Consider the following 17,799-nt stretch of genomic DNA (forward strand, 5'->3'; position numbering starts at 1 on the left):
AGCTAACCGAGACGCAGTTACGGTTCCCCGGGAATGTAATCTTCAGGCGGCCAGCGTGGAATTACCTGGGTCACCAGGGCTGACCGGCGGGATCAACTCCTCCCATTCCCCTCAGGAAAGAGACCTAATGCAGTGTGATCCGATTTGATCCTTACCTTTCCTCAGCTGGATTTCTGTTGTCGGACAGCATATGCTGAGGGCTGCCAGTGACCCCCTCTCAGAGGTCACTGAGGGAGATTTTTGGGATCCGACTTAGCTAAAAAGCCCCTCGCGTGTAATGCTCCCACATCCAACCTGATCTGTTCTGATGCGTGGGACGGGCAGTCCCAGAAACCCCAGAGCTGCGCCCCCTTGAGCTACGGGGAGACCCTGCTTCAGGGACAAAAGACACTGTAACTCTGGTTAGATTTGGATTTCACAAAATCTAGGAGTTATTTTCCTTGTTCTTCTTATTTGTTAGTAACTTTAATCCATATTTGAAAGGAATGACATTGACAGCAGGTGAACTTTTTGTACGGCCAGTCCCTCCCTTTCCAAGCCATCCTCTACACTACTTTACAGTTTTTAAAAATATTATAATGTGAATAATCTTAACTCCTTTTCTCTTATCGCTTCTAAGATCTCTATATCCATCTAAACCTCATTTGGTTTTTTTTTTTTTTTGCAAATGGTACTTTCTCCATTCATGCATAATTTCCTTGCTTTCTTTTTCTCCCCACTGCTTTCTTTTTTTCCTTTTTTTCTTTAGTTTATTCTAAATTTATTTTAATAATTCTAAATTTATAAGAAAGTCTTTTTAAAAAGATTTTTTCAATAGTATTTTTTCAATAATATTTTTAATAGAGTAAAATAGAATTTAACTTACTGTTGGCTATAGATTGGTTTGTTCGTTTTGTTTCTGTTGTTTGCCATTGGCATCTCACAGGTGGAAAACATTGGGATCACAGGTATGTTTCACTTTAGCCTCCTGATGTTGGCTCACACGGTTGTATTTTCTTAAAAAATGTGTTGCCCATATGTAAAAATTGGGACAGTGTCACATAAAAACCACAATACCTTTAAAAAAATATCAGAATATCTGACCACATCGATCCCATTCCAATGGTGCCACACAAGAAGATGGGTTCACCCACTCCCCCATCCCCCCGCTTCCCATCCCCTACATTAGGCTCCTGCCAATTACCATTTACCACTGTGGTTGTTTTTGTGATTATTTTTCCTTATGTCCAGTCCACTTCTCTTATTTATGTTGCCTGCCCTGTGGGGATTTGAATTCTGGTGATTATTTAGAGAAGGTGGCAACAATCATCAGAAACTTTTCCTAAATCATAGTTACAGGAAAGATGACTGAGAAATGGAGCAGTGGAGACACACGTAAGAGAAAAGGTTTTTGGAATTAAATCAATTAATTATTCTTGCTAGCGAAGTGCCCCAGGGGGACAAAAGCTAAACTTCAAAATGTAGTCAATATTTAATAGGAATTTCTTCAGATCAGTGTTTTTGTAATGAAATCCAGAAATATGGAAGAGAAAATAGTACCTTGCCCAGAGAAAGAGCAAATCCAGATATAGAGAACATCACCTCTCAATGAAGAGTCTTGAAAATCTGTATAATTGAGATGAGAATTCAAACATTCCCAATCACTTAGAAGAAAGCAGATTGTGAAAAGACAAAAGTAGAACCAAGGCAATCCAGCAACTAAACTCATAATACACTTTTTCCAGAAAACCTCACCAGAGTTCTCTAAGCCTAGAGAGTCAGTGTTCCTGTCATCTTTTGTATGGGAGAGCAACTTTTGGGTTCATAATTCTTGTTTTTCATTGCTGTCATCTTCTAAAATGTCAGAATCATTCTCATAAATAGAGGTAGACCTCCCACATCGTTCTTCATAAATTTCTTCATTCTTGGCAATTATTTTTTGCCTGTAAAGAAAGAGAAGACATATCACTACAGACTCAAAGGGTAGAAGGGCATTGAGCATATATGGGGGGGGGGGGGGAATATGGTTTTGTTCCTTCACTGGGGGCAGTTGCACACATTACTTGCAGTGGTTTTGAATTTAGTGTGATACGATATTTATGTTACCAAATTCCCAAATGAGGAATATTCTGCTGAGGGGAAACAGAGTATGCCATCCCAAAATACGCCACCTTGCATATTGATTAGTTTGAATTAAATTTACTTCAGCAACCACCAATACACGAAAGATTCTCTGGCCCTCCTTCGTCCCCCTGAAAGTAGGAAAGAAAAATATCTTCCCTGTACCAGAAGGTAGAGAGACATCCTTCTCACCAGAAATAGGGAATTTAGGGCTGAGGAGGCTGTATGAACATACCTTCGTACTTCCTCACTAATTTACCACCCCGAACCCAAACTGCTTTGTCCTGTCAATTCTTTACAGAATTGTCTCTTTGTCTAAAAGGCATAAAAGCTGCCCACTTCGGTCTCTTCTTTGAGTCTCATATTTTTATGAGCTCCTATACATTCAAAATTAAAAATTTTTTTCTCCTGTTAATCTGTCTCATGTCAATTTAACTATTAGACCAGCCAAGCAACCTATAAGGGAAAAAGGGAAAAGCTTTACTCTCCTATACTACCAAATCAACGCAATGAATAACTTCCTTTTACTAAAATATTGACCAGAATTTAAAAATGCATCTTCGGGTAATAGTGTAATTTCTGACCTGAAGTTGACTTTCACAGGAACTAAATGCAGCTGTATCTAAGTGTAAACCACTGACACGGATACCCCTAAACTCTCAGGGGATGTGGTAAAAACTCAGAGCTTCCATGGGTTGTCATGACAGTTTCTAGTCATTCATTCATTAAACAAATATTTACAAAACATCTACTATGGATTCCAACTCTATGATGTTCTGGAAGGGGCAAGACTACAGACAGACAGTGGAAAGATCAGTAATTGCCAGGAGTTGGGAGGGGAAGCCAAGAATGAATCGATGGATGGCAGAGGACTTTAGGGATTTAAAAGAGACAAACCATGAGAGACTGTGGGCTCTGAGAGACAATCAGGGTTTTGGAGGAGGTGGAGGGGGGTCAGGTGAGCCTGGTGGTGGGTATTAAGGAGGGCACGTATTGCATGGAGCACTGGGTGTGGTGCATAAACAATGAATTTTGGAACACTGAAAAAAAATTAAAAAAAAAATAAATGAGTTTAAAAAGAAAAAAAAAATGGATCCACAGAACTGAATAAACTCAGAGACGCTCAGCTAAATTTCATGTGCCATTCTGCATTAAAACGAAGATGTAGGTAAGAGAGAGGAGTCTAGACACATTCCCCAAACCACTTGTGAACTGCGTGACCTTAGCAGGTGAGTTCTCTGTCCAGGCTCTGAGTCCGTATCTCCCTCGGGGAAGTGCCTGTGCCTTGACCTTATTAGGGAACACCTGGGTTCATCTTCCTCTATTCCTCACCCAAACTCCCTCTCGCTTTCCAAAGAAAACTCAGCCAAATCTTTTCAAGCAGCATCTTTCATACCTTAGATGAATGTTCTCTTCTGTCAGAAGCTGTATGGTATATTTAAACTTTTCTTCAGCTTCGGCAAGCTTGATCTGGAACATTTTCTCCAGATTTCCCACTGTGGCTTTCTGAAGGACATGTAAATTTTATTTACTTATTTATTTTTTTTAAAGAGTACTTATTTATTTATTTAACTGACAAGGAGAGAGAGAGAACACAAGCAGGGGGAATGGAGGCAGGGAGCCTGATGCGGGACTCGATCTCAGGACCCGGGATCATGACCTGAGCTGAAGGCAGGACCGTAACTGACTGAGCCACCCAGGTGCCCTGGACATATAAATTTTAATAGCATCCAAAACAGAGCTATATGATAGAGCTTCCCAGAGACCTGGATGCCTCACGACCCCTAACCCCACTCCAGCCAGGACTCGCCTCTTTCTGAAGTTCCATCTGGGTTTGGTAGAGGGTTGTGTTAAGTGTTTCCAGGATAACAGCTTGTGTATTCAACTCTTCCTCCATGACCTATGTAAGAAGAAACGGTTTCAGGACAACATGTCTACCCATTTACTCTCTTCTGCAGGGCACCTGGATGAGAAGGTGAAGCATCAACTTTTAACTACTCCTTCTCTTATACGGTTCAGTCATTTCATCCTGTTAAATCTATCTCCTCTATGTCTTGCCCATCTATACTCCCCTCTGCAGTCTCACTACCACTGTCTCAGATGCAGCCCTCACCGGAGCCCGTGTGGGTTGTCAAAATAGCTCCCAAACAAGTATTTATTAACGGAAAAGGCAAAACTACAGAGTCAGTAAAAAGATGAATGATTGCCGGGGGTTGGGAGAGGAAGCAAGGGATAAACAGGTGGAGGACAGAGGACGTTTAGGCAAAGCAACTGCACTGTATGATACTGCAATGGTACATGCATTCTGCATTTGATGACATTTGACAAAACCTACAGAATCGGTAACACAAAGAGAACCCTAATGTCAATTATGGACTTCAGTTAAAAGGGATGTATCAATAATGGTTCATCAACTGTAACAAAAGGACCACACTAAAGCAAGATGTTAATAATAGAGAAAATTGTATGTTTGTATTGGGGGAGGATAAGAGGTATCTCTGCACTTTCTGCTGAATTTTTCAGTAAACCTCACATTGCTCTAAAAAAACCAGTCTTTTAATTAGGAAAAAACCCTCCTGTTGTAGACAACAGAAGTATTATGATGAACAAGACAAATATAATCCCTACTCTTAGGGATGTACATTCTAGCGAGGGAGATGTAAAAAATTAGTTAATAAAATAATTACAATAATAAATTTAAAACAAACCAAGGATAAGACAGAATATGCAGTGTAAGTTCAGGGAAAAGACAAATGTGGAATCTACATTAGGTAGATGCTGGAGAGACTATAAAAGTGAACCCGATGGGTCCTTGCTTTCAGGTGTCAGCTCTGTTCAACTCCTACATGTCCTCAGAGCTCTTCCCGTGGACTAAGCCTCCTCCCAAGATTTATAGACTAGAGAGCTTCCATTACTTACTTACTCCAACCCTTACACATTGTGTAAAGCACTGTACCAGCACATTTAGAATTTTTTTATTCACTTATTCATTCAAAAAATCAGTTGGTATTTACTGGGTATCTCGATGTGCCAGGCACTGTTCTAGCAACTAGAGATAAGTGGCAGAGAAAACAGACAAAAATCTCTGCCTTCATTGAGTTTATCAGGTTAGACAGTTATAAATCTGCATAGAAAATAAAACAGGAGAAAGGAAGGGTTGGGTGGGTTGTTAAGCCTATAAATAGAGTGGCCCCTTGGAAGTGGCATTTAAGCAGAGACCAGAAAGGTAAGAAAGTTAGTCGTGGATATCTGGGAGACAGCTTCGTAGGAAGAGAGAATGTCAAGTGCAAAGACCTCAAGGTAGAGGATCCTGACATGTTAAAGAGAGAGCAATGGGTCCAGTGCCACTGGGGCGGCACGGTGGAGGGCAAGCTAGAGAAGGAGATGAGGTTGGGGAAAGAACCACAAGCATGGAGTAGGTAGAACAATCCCCAGGGTCAGCACAGGACTGGGAATAGTTCATTCCCACTAGCCAGAGTACACAGAGTATTGGGCAGACTACTCAGAAGGGTATAATCTGTGTGTGTGGGCGGGGGAGAGGGACTAATCTTAGACTATAGACTGCTTTAATTCTGCCTATAACAAAGCTTAAAGGTAAGGCTTGAACATACCAAACTGTTTCTAAGTAACTAAACTGCATCCCAGAACGAAGCACAACCATATTTAAAGGAATACAAAAATATTTAGCACCCAACGAGGTAAACATTCCAATGGTGGGTGTCCAATAAGAAATTACCAGGCATGCAAATAAGGGAGAAAATATGACCACAAATGAGGAGCGAAATCAACTAATGATTTCGAATTAGTAGACAAGGTCGATAAAGCAGTTATTATAATACACTGGGTCTTTCTTGTTCCAAAACCTATTCCTCTACCATGCAGGACATTGAGGTCTGTTTACCCAACAATGATGAGGCCTTGCCTAAGCTCAGAGAGATCATTCCCTGATTTTATAAGGGCTCGTCTTTCATCAAACTTCTCCATTCCAGATCCAAGTTAAATTCTCTGTGAAAGAAGAACCACAAGGGGGTTCATGGGTTTGAACAGTTTCTCTTCAAGTGTCTCCCACCTGGAAGTGCCATAATTTGCCCCAGAAGAACAGAATTCTTTGAAGAAATTGTTGGACGTGAGGTCCACTCAGAATTTTAAGGAGAGGCTTGCAGTTAAAGTTCCTAGGGGCAGTATTGTATTTTTTAGAGTTTAAAGGAAGAATTTGGTATTCAGAAGTCACGACTCTGGTGGTTTGAGCCTCACTAGAAATGGAGGGCATTTGACACTGAAGATCACACAGCACACTGCTTATAAATTTCTTCAAATTGCTCTAAAAAGACGCTAAGAGCTTTGTTTTACAGATGACTTTGTATTATAGTTCCAAAGTTCTTTTTGACCTGTTGAATCCAGCAAACTCAGCTCTAGGTCTCTGCTCCCCTACCCTTTGTTTTTGGTTTTGGAAAATTATCATAGATTCCATTTTATTGAGAGTACATAATTTTATTGATGCATTTCTAAGATCCTAATTCCACAGGAAAAATGAAAAAACTTACCTGTTTGGTCTTTCTCAGCTCCGCTAATTGTAAGGTGTCATTTTCATGCTGTTTCAACAGCTCCTAAAAATAATTTTATTTGGAAAGTGTCAGCCCTGGGGTTTCTAGGACCTCTTCTTCTTCTTCTTCTTCTTCTTTTTTTTTTTTTTTTAAAGATTTTTTTTTTTTTGTTGGGGGGGGGGGGGGTGGGGGGGGGGGGGGGGGGGGGGGGGGGGGGGGGGGGGGGGGGGGAAGAAGAAGGCTCCCTGCTGAGCAGAGAGCCTGGGGCTCCATCCCAGGACCCTGAGAGAAGTTCAACACACTAAGCCACTCAGGTGCCCCGGTTCCTAGGACTTCTTTCAGAGAATTAAGAAAGTCAGAATAGGGTTCTGGAATATATTCACCAAGGTTTAGATATCATTATAATGAAGCACACTTTATAGACTAATGACATGACACACTGAAGTTAAATTTTTAAAATCTTACTTATGTGCAACCTTGATAGGGTTACTATTGTTGAATATTATTAATATTGTTAAATATTTTGTTCTATCACAAATTGATCTTTATATTCAGTACAATCCCAGTCAGAATACTTTCTTGACAAACTGACTCTGAAATTTATATAGAAGGGCCAAAATTACCTTGAAAAACAAGAGCAAAATTAGATTTTTACTCCCTGATTTCAAGCTACAGTAATTGAGACAATGGTTGTCTTGGCCTAGGTATGGACTAATAAATAGTTCAATGGGACAGAATGGAACAACTAAATATTTATAGAGAAAAAAATGACCTATGACCTCTATCTCACTCCATACATAAAAATTATTCAAAATAGATCACAGAGGGGTACCTGGGTGGCTCAGTCAGTTAAGTGTCTGCCTTCAGCTCATGATCCCAGGGTCCTGGGACTGAGCCCTGCATTGGGCTCCCTGCTCAGTAGAGGGTCTGTTTGTCTCTCTCCCTCGCCCCCCCCCCAATTCATGTTCTCTCTCTCTCTTAAATAAATAAATAAATAAATAAATAAAATCTTTAAAAAGGAAACAAAACAAAATGGATCATAGAATCATAAAAACTAAAATTACAAAGCTTTTTTTTAAAAAGAGAAGATCTTTGTATCCTTGGACTAGGCAACAATTTCATAGAAAGGACACAAAAAGCTGTAACTTTCCATAAAAAGGGTGTGATTAATAATTTGGTTTTCATCAAAATAAAAAACTTCTGCACATGAAAAGATAACATGAACAAAATGAAAAGGCAAACCACAGTGTAGAAGACAATGTTTGTAATGCATATCTGACAAGGAACTTGTATCCACATTATATAAAGTAGTCCTACATATCAATAATAAAAAGATAAACAACCCAAGTTTTTTCAAATGGCAAAAGACTTGAACCAACATTTCACAAAAGAAGACATATAAATTGTTTGATAAGTATAATTTTAAAAAATCACCGAACATAGTCCTCAGGGAAACTAAAACTCTAATGGACTATCACTTCACACCCATTGGAAGGGTTATGGGATACCAATATTAGTTGCTGATGATGTGGAGCAACTGGAACTCTTGTATGCTTAAGATGTAAGAGTAAAATGACACAACTACTGTGGCAAATGGCTTGGCAATTTCTTATAAAGTTAAATCTATAACTACCCTAGAAACCAATAATAACAGTGCTAGGTATATACCCAAAGGAAAAGAAAAAATGTGTCTATGGAAATACTTGTATAAGGGTGTTTATAAAACCTTTATAAAATAGGGAGGACAGGGTGCCAGGGTGTCTTAGTGGGTTAAGCCTCTGCTTTCAGCTCAGATCATGGTCTCAGGGTCCTGGGATAGAGCCCTGCATCAGGCTCTCTGCTCAGCGGGGAGCCTGCTCCCCCTCCCCCCACCTCTCTCTGCCTGTCTCTGCCTACTTGTGATCTCTTCCTCTCTGTCAAATAAATAAATAAAATCTTAAAAAAAAAAAAATAGGGAGGACAGCCAATGGAAACAACCTAAACCTCCCAAAACAGGAAAATGGTAAACACATTGTGGGGTATTCTTACAAAGGAAAGAGAATGGGCAATAAAAGGTAAGAAATTACTGATAGAAATAACAAATGGATAAATTTCACAGACAGTGTGTTGAGAAAAAAAGAAGCTATATACCAAAGAGTATATACTGCATGATTCCATCTATGTAAAGCTTAAAAGCAGGTAAAACTATGGTAGTAGGAATCAAAATAGTGGTTGCCTTGGGGCAAGTGTTGAGGGAGACCGGGTTTAAGTGGAGAGGAATACAAGAGCAATTTCTGGGTTGATAAAATGCTCTATATCTTTATATAGTTGTTGGTTACATGGATGTGTACATTTGTCAAAACTCACCAAATTATAGAGTTAGGATCTCTGTGTTTTGTTAAGTGTAAACTATACTTTCATGAGAGAGAGAAAGAGAGCGAGAGAGAGAGCACGTGCAGAATTTATAGATTTATCGTTAGCATTACTGGAGAGAAAATAGGAGAGGAGAGGAGGCATGCAGAGGATCAAATCTCTCCCCACTAGAGGACTTGCTCCTCTTCTTCAGATGTCTGAGCTCTCCAGACCCCAGAAACCCTAGCCACACTGCACAGTATATCCTGTAGCCCCATTACTGTTTTTGCTGTTACAGTGAATGCCAGAAATGGGCTTTGACTGGTGAAATTAGTGGCTTTTTAATTAGCATGATGATTGGAAATGGACTCTTAAAAATGGAATATTCTGGGTAGGTATTATTTTAGAGGCATGGTTCACTTTGCAGGAAAAGAGTATAGGAATCTAACAAAACCTTTCAGCTATACCCTCAGACATGGCGTCTAAGTCTTGACCCCTAGCTGGTCCTCTGTCTGCTTAGGAGGTGCTCTGGCTGCCTGAGGCTGACTCCAGGAGTTGCAGAATCCTATCCTTGTCATGCCTTTGCAAATAGCTCCAATGAATCTTTCACCTAGGTCACCTCTCTGACCTAAAAGCTCAAGAGATGGTGGTATCATGGCTTGGAGCCTACTTGCTAATGCAGGTTTGTTTAGTAAATGTCTGCCTGTCTGGGGCCTGCTTTCACCATGACCCAACAGCAGTATCAAGGTAGTGGAGGAGTAATGAGCAGCAGTGGCTCACCCTCACCCCTGTGACTTTGAGGTAGCTCCTCTTTACTCCGAGCTGTACCTGAACCAAACTTGCTTAGTTTAACTTGCTCCACTGCCCTTTCTCTTCATCTCCAGCCAAGGATGAGGAAGAACATTCATCCTCGATGAATATTCATCATTCAATGGTGATTGACCACCATTGATGATGGTAAGACCGTCTATATAAGGACAGCAAGACTGCCGGTCTACTTGCATATATTTCTAGGGAAGCTGGGAAAGGAGGAATACGTCCATAAAGACCAAAAGCTCGACTAATTCCAGAGGCATCCCCGGAACTGGATGTCTCACTGAAGCTGCACCTTCAACTCCTCATGTGCTTTGGGCCCAACTTACCTCCTTCTCTCGAATGAAGTTCTCAAAGACAGCAGTGTAGGAGTCATTTATTTTCTTCTTTTCTTCTATTGACTCTAACTCAAACTTTTTTGTCATTTTATGTTCTGCAGAGGTGAGAAGAAATTACATGCTTGAGTAAATGTGGGGAAAGCAGACGCAGAGAGAAACTCAAAATGTTTGAAGATAATAGAAATTCCGGACTGGACTTTATAAAGACTCTATCCTTGTTGTCACTTTCTTGAAAACTCTATGCACAGCCATGTGGCCGTCACTCTTAGTGGATCTGAGGCTGCCTTTCTCAAGTTGAGACCAAACTTAATGGCAGGCTTTTGGGTACATGTGCCATCCAAAAGATAGAAGTTTCTATACTCACTCTGCTGTAGCAGGATCTTTTCCCGCTCCAACTTCTCCTCCCTCTCCCAGTCCGCCTTCTTCTTTGACCACCTGTCCTCCATTTCATCATAGATGCTGTCCTGTGGAGGCACAAAGGCACCATGAAGAAAAGTGTCCTGAGAAATGCTGCACACCAGCTCCAGGCACAGCACAGGGTCCTTTGCAGCTTCCCTCACCTGGAATGCTTGCTAGGAGTCCCTCTATGGGTGGCTGGTGGCAGCAAATTTTAGCCCATCTGGGAGCCTGCAGAACCCCTGAAGTCAAGGGCAAGTTCTGCATGGTGTCTGTCCCACTGGAACTGACTTTTCTTTGAAGACAGGTAGGATTCTCCTGTCAAAGATTCACGTCAGCTCCCTCTGAGCCATGAATCACCCATCAGTAGCCCATGAGTAAGCAGGGGAAATGCCCAAGAGTTAATTTGAACACTTAGAAAACAGTGGCATGTTTTTCAGAGTGTGTTTATTTTTCCTCAGCAAATCTAACTTCCTTCGTGGTTGAGGTTAAAATAAGCCAAACCCGATGCCAGTCCTATTGGCTGGCGCAGACTTCATGGTATTGGGACTCCAGGAGGAAGAAGGCCTAGAACATTGATGTTGCCGGTAAGGTCTCAGGACCCTGAGGTCCCCTTTTCTCCAGGTTAGTGGTACAAATCACACTGGGACCAGGCATCAGAGCCTATTTGTAATTATTTGTGGCCATTTTGATAAAGGTTCTCTCTCATCATTTTCAAGACTGGTGGGCAGCTCAGTTTCCATAGAGGTCAAGCTCTCTGGTGAGGTCCAGACTGAAGCAAACATAAGGCCTAGGAAATTGGGGAATCAACCTGATGCTTTCCTAGGCCTTCCTCTATGATCTCTTTCCCGCCTGTACCAAGATACATCTTGAAAAACAAGTTTTACATAGAAGCTCAAAAGTGAAACTGAATGGTAAATAGAATTTCAGAGGTGGTGCTGGTGGTTAACTTGGTTCTTTTTTTATATAGAGTGGTTAACTGTCCTTGTTTGTTTGAGACTAAGTTGTGTCCCAGGTCTCTGAGCTTTCAATGCTACAATCTGGAAAGTCCCGGGGAAACCATGACCAGCTGGTCATGATAAAATGGCGGTTTGCTGCCTCGGCCTGTCCTGTCCACTCCTCACCCCTCCACGCTCTCACCCTCCTAGGAAGAAATCATGGCCTGCTTCCCCACGGCTCCATCAGATTAGCCGATTTAAATGAGAGAGTTACATTCTGAGATGGCTAGAGCATTCCATCTTCTGCTCGTGGCGGGGGTGGGGTGCAGTGATAGAGTCTTTTTGGATGGCAATTTGGCCAAATGTATCAGAGGCCTTTAAAATGTTTATCCTTTTGACCCAGCACTCTACTAAAACCCAAGCTATTACCAAGTACAAACAGGAAGAGCGGTTGTCTTGGGGTGGTGATAATTCTTTCTTTTTTGTTGTTGTAGTTGGTTTTTTGTATTTCCATTTTCTAATAATGAGCAGGTATGACTTTTGTAATTACAAACAGATTTTTCCGTGGGCTTCCTTAGGGTCTGAGAGACTGACTTGTCACCCATGGAAACCACCACAGTCCACAGTTCACGCCTCTCCCTGGGTGTACTCAGTGTCACCAAAGTCCAAGGACGCTGGGGATCTCGGGACATGATTTTCTGGGCCAGAGTTCTAGACTTAGCCTGCTGTCCAGCCAGGAATGAGCCTTGCCTCTGTTCCTCTCATAATCCACCAAGGAGCTCTGAATCTCACCTGATACATATGAAACATATTCTTCAAATACTTATATTCCTTTCCCATCTCATCTGGACAAAAGGAAAACAACAGGGTCATCGTCAGTCCTCTGAAACACATGTTTTCAAATTCAAGTAGGAGCTCTCTTGTACACCTTCTCCACCTCAAACTCATCCTCTATGTGTTAAAACCATCTTGTACCTAGGAATCCCTCTGGAAGCTTATTAGAAATCCAGGTGCCTGAACCCCACCCCCCCCAACTCCAGCCAAACCTATAGAATTGAGGTCTCAGAGGAGAGGCCACCTGTGGATAATATGCTACTCAGGTAATACTGATCCAAACCAATCATGAGAACTAATCCCCAGGGGTAAACCAACATCTTGGGGTGGGGGATGCATCTGCTTTGTATGCATCTGCTTCTCCCTTTTTAAAATAATGTTTCCTAGTGTACATTGCTTTTGAAAATGATAAATGTTCTCTTTAGAAAATTGGAAAGCCAGCAAGCTATAAATATCCCCTTTTAAAAATGTAAGGCAAAGGAAAGAGAGATTCTAGAATTTCTCCTTCTCCCTGTGGAGATTAGTCTACAGACTCAGAATTCTGAAATATATATATTTTGCCCTTCCTAAGGGCAGCGGAAATCATGGGATAAATGGCCAACATGACCCTTATGTACTGTAAGGCCATACAAATCATAGTGTGTCTGTTAAAATATAATGAAACACTATCATTTTACAGGTGAGGTCACTTGCTGAATTATAATAGTATATTTATAGAATTAAAAAATATATTTTAAAAAGTGATTTCACATTCTTATCTCTCTGATGAAGGCAGGTACTATTGTCCTCAATTCCTAGATGGGATAAATGAAATTAAGGAACTTGCTCAGATCCCAGCACTTGGTCACAAGCCAGTCTATGTCCTGGGTGGGAGAAGGACACTGGTGATGTGGTTTCCCTCTTTCCAGTTTCATTCTCAGTCACTCGCCCTCTCAGAGCTGTAGGAGGGTGTCTGGAAAGCCTAGCCACAACCCATCCATGGCCCTGCTCACCCTCTTGCCCCTCACCAGGGTCATTGTCCCCTGTCCAGACAGTACCTAGTTTTTCCTGGGCAGCCAGCTTCTCTGCCTTCAACGATGCTTTGTAGCTGTTCTCCAATTGACTGAGCTCTGCTGCGTGAGCTTCTTTGAGTTCCCTGTGTGAACCGGGGAAAGGGCTATAGTCATTAACCAGTGAAAAGCAGTCTGCAGCTGAGCTGTTCCACTCGGGGAATCCTAGCTTCCCTCCCTCACACAGGAAGCTGTGGGCAGCCCGCAGGGCCCTCACTGCCTGAAGCCCTTCTCCTGGCATCCACCCAGAAAAAGGTGAGGTGGCCAGTTTTTACGGACCATTATTTTGAATGGAGCCAGTGGGGGCCATGACTCCCTGCCAACAGCTCAGTCTTTGTTTATGGCTGTCTTGGGAAACTGTGGACTGCATTAGCATCCAGGATAATCTTAGAGCTCAGGGTCTCTCGGTCTCTCTCTCTCTTTTTAAAAAAGATTTATTTATTTGATTCGGGAGGAGAGGGCGTGGAAGAGGGAGAGAGAGAATTCCAAGCAGACTCCCCACTGAGCACAGAGCTCAGGGCAGGGTTTGAACTCACCACCCCAAGAGCATGACCCCAGCTGAGAGCAAGAGTCAGGTTGCTTAACTGACTGAGCTACCCAGGTGCCCTGAGCCCAAGGTCTCTTTAACCTTCATTCCAGAGGCAGAAGTTGGCAGTGGTCAAGGTGATTATTAAAGTGAAAGGCTATATGAGCTGTCAAGCCAAGAGAAGACGTGGACGAACATTAAATGCACCTTAGTAAGTGACCAAAGCCAACCCATGAAGCCCACATGCTGTACAATTCCAGCTGGATGACATTCTGGAAAAAGCACAGCTAGGGAGACAGTGAAAAGATCAGCTGTAGCCAGGGGCTGGTGGGGAGGGAGTGATGAATGCGCAGAGCACAGAGGATCTTCAGAGGCAGTGAAACTACTCTAATGGTCCAATAATGGTGGACGCTGTCAATATACATTTGTCAAAACCTATAGAAGACACACCAGGAGTGAACTCTAACGTCAGCTCCAGACTCTGGCTGATCATCGTGTGTCCGTGCAGGTTCATCAGCTGTAACAAACGCACTCCAGGGGTGCGGGGAGATTACTCAGGTTGTGGGGCTGTGGGCTTAGGCTGTCCATGGGAATTGGTTGTCCTTTGGGTCCTATTTTACTATGAACCTAAAACTGCTCTAAAAAATAATGAAATCTATTCTAAAACAAATAAGTTACTTATTATTTTTTGAAAGTCAATCTATGACTCAACCATGTGTTGAGCTGGCGGCTCTGGGACCCAGCGCGTGGGTGCTTTGCAGGTTTCCTCACCCACACAGATGACACACCTTCTTTTACTTTCCCTTGGCTTGTCTTTGAGGCTCTAGTTCCTCTCCCTCGTATACCTTCTTCCTGTTCTGCCCACAGCCTGGGAATAGCCAAGAACAGTAGAGATGACAGGACCAAAAAAAAAAAAAAAGAGAGAGAGACAGAGAGAGAGAGAGAAAGAGAGAAAGAGGGGGAGGAAGCAAGAGGGGCGGGGGAAATAGGAGGCGGTGCCTAAGCTGAGAGTAGCCGTTGTTGGCCACAGAAGTCTCAAGGAGAACAAAAAATGACACTCCTCAGCAAGCAACAGAAAGGGAGATGATTGAAAGGAAGTCATGGGATGAGAAAGTGCGACACCAGGAACAACTTTCTTTGTGCTGCATTTGGTGGCTTCAAATCAAACCATCCTGCCCCTTTCCCCCCACCTCCACCTGCCCAGCTCCATGGGGCGATGTCTGAAATCTCAGTGAGCTGACATCCTGCAGGGAAGCAGAAGGCTTAGAGCCTCCAGCCCAGAGGGCTTGTGCCAGACAGCATACCTGTTCTTGTTTTCGAAGTTCTCCTTCATCTCCGCGCAGCGGAGAGCCATTTCATCCGAGAGCTGCAAACAAGGCCGGCATTAATGATGCAGGATCGAGGACCCCACTCCCATGCAATCTGCAATTTTGGAGAAACCTTCCAGTCCATGGGGGTTGGCTGTACCCCTCTGCCTCCCCTGATTGTGTGGGGCCATCCCAGACAGCAGGGCGCTACTGAAGGGCCGGCCTGCTGGGCAGTCAACCTTCATAAGCGGGTTTCAATGACCACCAGCAAGTAGGGTGTGGGGGAGGCTGCTTTCGAGCATTGTCAGGTTTCTCCCTCCAGCCCAGGTCAGCAGGCACCCCTGCTGGAGGTGGGGAAGACAAGCCTGGTAGAACGGATGGTAAAATCTACAGGAAGAGTCACCAAAGTCCCAGGAAACACGGAGAGCGCAAGCTGACATCCGCAGATTCTGAAGGGGGTTTGGCAATTTTAACAGCAGCAGGAAGTAGGAACTGGAGGCTTCTGGGCCAATATGGGACCACAGTGGATGCATTAGTGGCACGGTTGGCACAAGGAAGAGCCTTAGCATGCCCTGACGTTGCACTAGCCACAGCAAGCCCGAGGGGACTCAGCCAGCACCCCCTGATGTGGTTTTAGTGGCAATGAACACACTGGAGGCACCTGAAGAGGTCCTGGAGATTGAGTTAGCTCCCACGAGTGCAGTGCTTGGCGTCTGGCTGGGACCATGGCAGCTGATCTGAAAAAGTGGGTCTTCCCCTCTCCCATAGAGATATCGCCTAACTCAAGGCTCACTCACCAGTTTCTGGGCAGACTGATGGTCTCTGTTCATTTGCTCAATGATCACGGTCAGCTCTGAGATCTGCTCTTCTAGGTCGGTAATGATATCAGCCCTACAGGACAAATCGTCCGTCCATTACCCACAGAGTTTCCATTCCATGCCAGTCAGGCACCTCCCTGTCTGTGACTGTCTGCCCTGGTGAGAGCCAGGCCGTGTTGTGCACTGGCTGCCTCATCATGGGGCCGGGGGCAGAGGCGGAAAGGCAGTCCAGTGGGGAGGACATTGGGCAACATGGCGGTTGAGCCTCAGACCCAGCTCTTTTGGGTAAGCTAGCCTAAAGCAGGGGGGCATGGGGAGAAGGGATGGGGAGGAGTGGGTTGGTTACCTGTTGACTAGAAAGGAGAATGTCAGAAATCTGTGAGGGTTTGACCTTGATTCAGTAATGACAGTTGAAATGGAGGAGGAAGAATTCAGAGGCTTGGGAAATGGGAAGGTGGGGGATGGGGCCGATGCTGCCGGAGTCACAGACAAGGAGTGGTTCGCCCATGGGACAAAGAGGTGATTTCAGGGCACGGCCTTCATGATAGAGAACTATGTTCTGTGTCTGAGTCTGAAGCCTCCAGGATGTCGGGAAGTTATTTATCTCTGGTTGAGCTGGAGTAGACGACAGTGGGCAGTGCTGTGCGCAGGGTGGCAGAGAGGAGGTCCTCCGGGAGAGAGAGGGTGTGGGAGGAGACAGGGAAGGAGAGACATGGATGAGATCCAGGAGGTCGAGCGGCTGTGGGAGCTGATCTCACACAGCACTGGAGGATAGAGTGGGAAGGGTCTGAATGACAGAGCAGACAGCACCACACTCAACGGGGGTGGACCCATCCCAAGTCTTCCACGCGGTGCCTCACGGAGGCATGAACTGACTGAGATCTTCCGGCACGATAAGAAAGAGATGCATCTCAGCCCCTCTGAAACCCTGACTTGACTCTTACTTTTTCCCTTTCCAAATTCAGACTGTTTTATGAATATGTCATCTGCTTGTCTTTCTAGGAACAAGTGATTTCCTTTTGAGACAAATTATCCTACAGCCAGTCATTTTTCAGATCAGTTTCCTGATTTGAGCTTCATCCTGTCTTGAATGGGATCAGGCAGAGAGGTGGGGCGTGGAGACGAGCTCGCAGGGATGGGGAGTGAAGTGACCTTGCACTACCTTCAGAACAGGGGCTGGGTACACGGTGGAAGTTAGGGGCTTCTCCCTGAGGCCCGGCCAAGCCCAGCAGGGAAAGCCCTGAGAAACTGGAAATATATTGATCCAAGGATATTACTAGGAAAAAAAATTTTTTTTTAAGATTTTTAATTTATTTTTTCGACAGACAGAGATCACAAGCAGGCAGAGAGACAGGCAGAGAGAGAAGGGAAGCAGGCTCCCCGCTGAGCAGAGAGCCCGATGCGGGGCCCCATCCCAGGACCCCGGGACCACAACCCACGCCGAAGGCAGAGGCCTCAGCCCACAGAGCCACACAGGCACCCCTACCTGGAAATTTTGATTTTGTCCATGATCTCTGATTTCAGCTGCTTTTTCTTCTCGAACATTTCATCTCCCAAGGTGACAGAAATCTGCTCCCTATTTCGAATGAGGCGATAGCCAGGGGACACATTTATCACTTCCTGGGCATCAAGGTGGAAGGTGAGATAATATTGTAGACTTGGAGTGCGGAGATGCCTCCAAAGCTTCCACTAGAGTGCTACTCACATCTCAAGCTAGAGACAGGACGTGGGATTCCTGAGCCCACGTCCCTCCTGCACCCTTCTCCCGATACCCCTCCCCCTCATGCCTCCAGCCCGGATGTCTC

At 44.0% G+C, this 17,799-nt stretch overlaps 1 protein-coding gene across 1 annotated transcript in view; it reads right to left on the bottom strand.

The window, feature by feature from the left end:
* Nucleotides 1-1,177: 1,177 nt before the first annotated feature.
* FLACC1 (flagellum associated containing coiled-coil domains 1) overlaps nucleotides 1,178-17,799 on the bottom strand; it is a 30,132-nt gene continuing 13,510 nt past the window's right edge. The window contains exons 5-15 of the mRNA XM_059393203.1: nucleotides 17,481-17,614; nucleotides 15,974-16,067; nucleotides 15,174-15,235; nucleotides 13,332-13,429; nucleotides 12,253-12,305; nucleotides 10,491-10,590; nucleotides 10,118-10,221; nucleotides 6,645-6,707; nucleotides 3,911-4,000; nucleotides 3,497-3,606; nucleotides 1,178-1,922 (exon numbers count right to left, since the gene is read on the bottom strand). Of these exons, the coding sequence (XP_059249186.1) occupies nucleotides 1,802-1,922; nucleotides 3,497-3,606; nucleotides 3,911-4,000; nucleotides 6,645-6,707; nucleotides 10,118-10,221; nucleotides 10,491-10,590; nucleotides 12,253-12,305; nucleotides 13,332-13,429; nucleotides 15,174-15,235; nucleotides 15,974-16,067; nucleotides 17,481-17,614 (1,029 nt within the window). The 3' untranslated portion in view covers nucleotides 1,178-1,801. The remainder of the gene's footprint in view (nucleotides 1,923-3,496; nucleotides 3,607-3,910; nucleotides 4,001-6,644; nucleotides 6,708-10,117; nucleotides 10,222-10,490; nucleotides 10,591-12,252; nucleotides 12,306-13,331; nucleotides 13,430-15,173; nucleotides 15,236-15,973; nucleotides 16,068-17,480; nucleotides 17,615-17,799) is intronic.

This window comes from Mustela nigripes, chromosome 3 (genome assembly GCF_022355385.1).
Source record: "Mustela nigripes isolate SB6536 chromosome 3, MUSNIG.SB6536, whole genome shotgun sequence".
Taxonomy (NCBI): Eukaryota; Metazoa; Chordata; class Mammalia; order Carnivora; family Mustelidae; genus Mustela; species Mustela nigripes.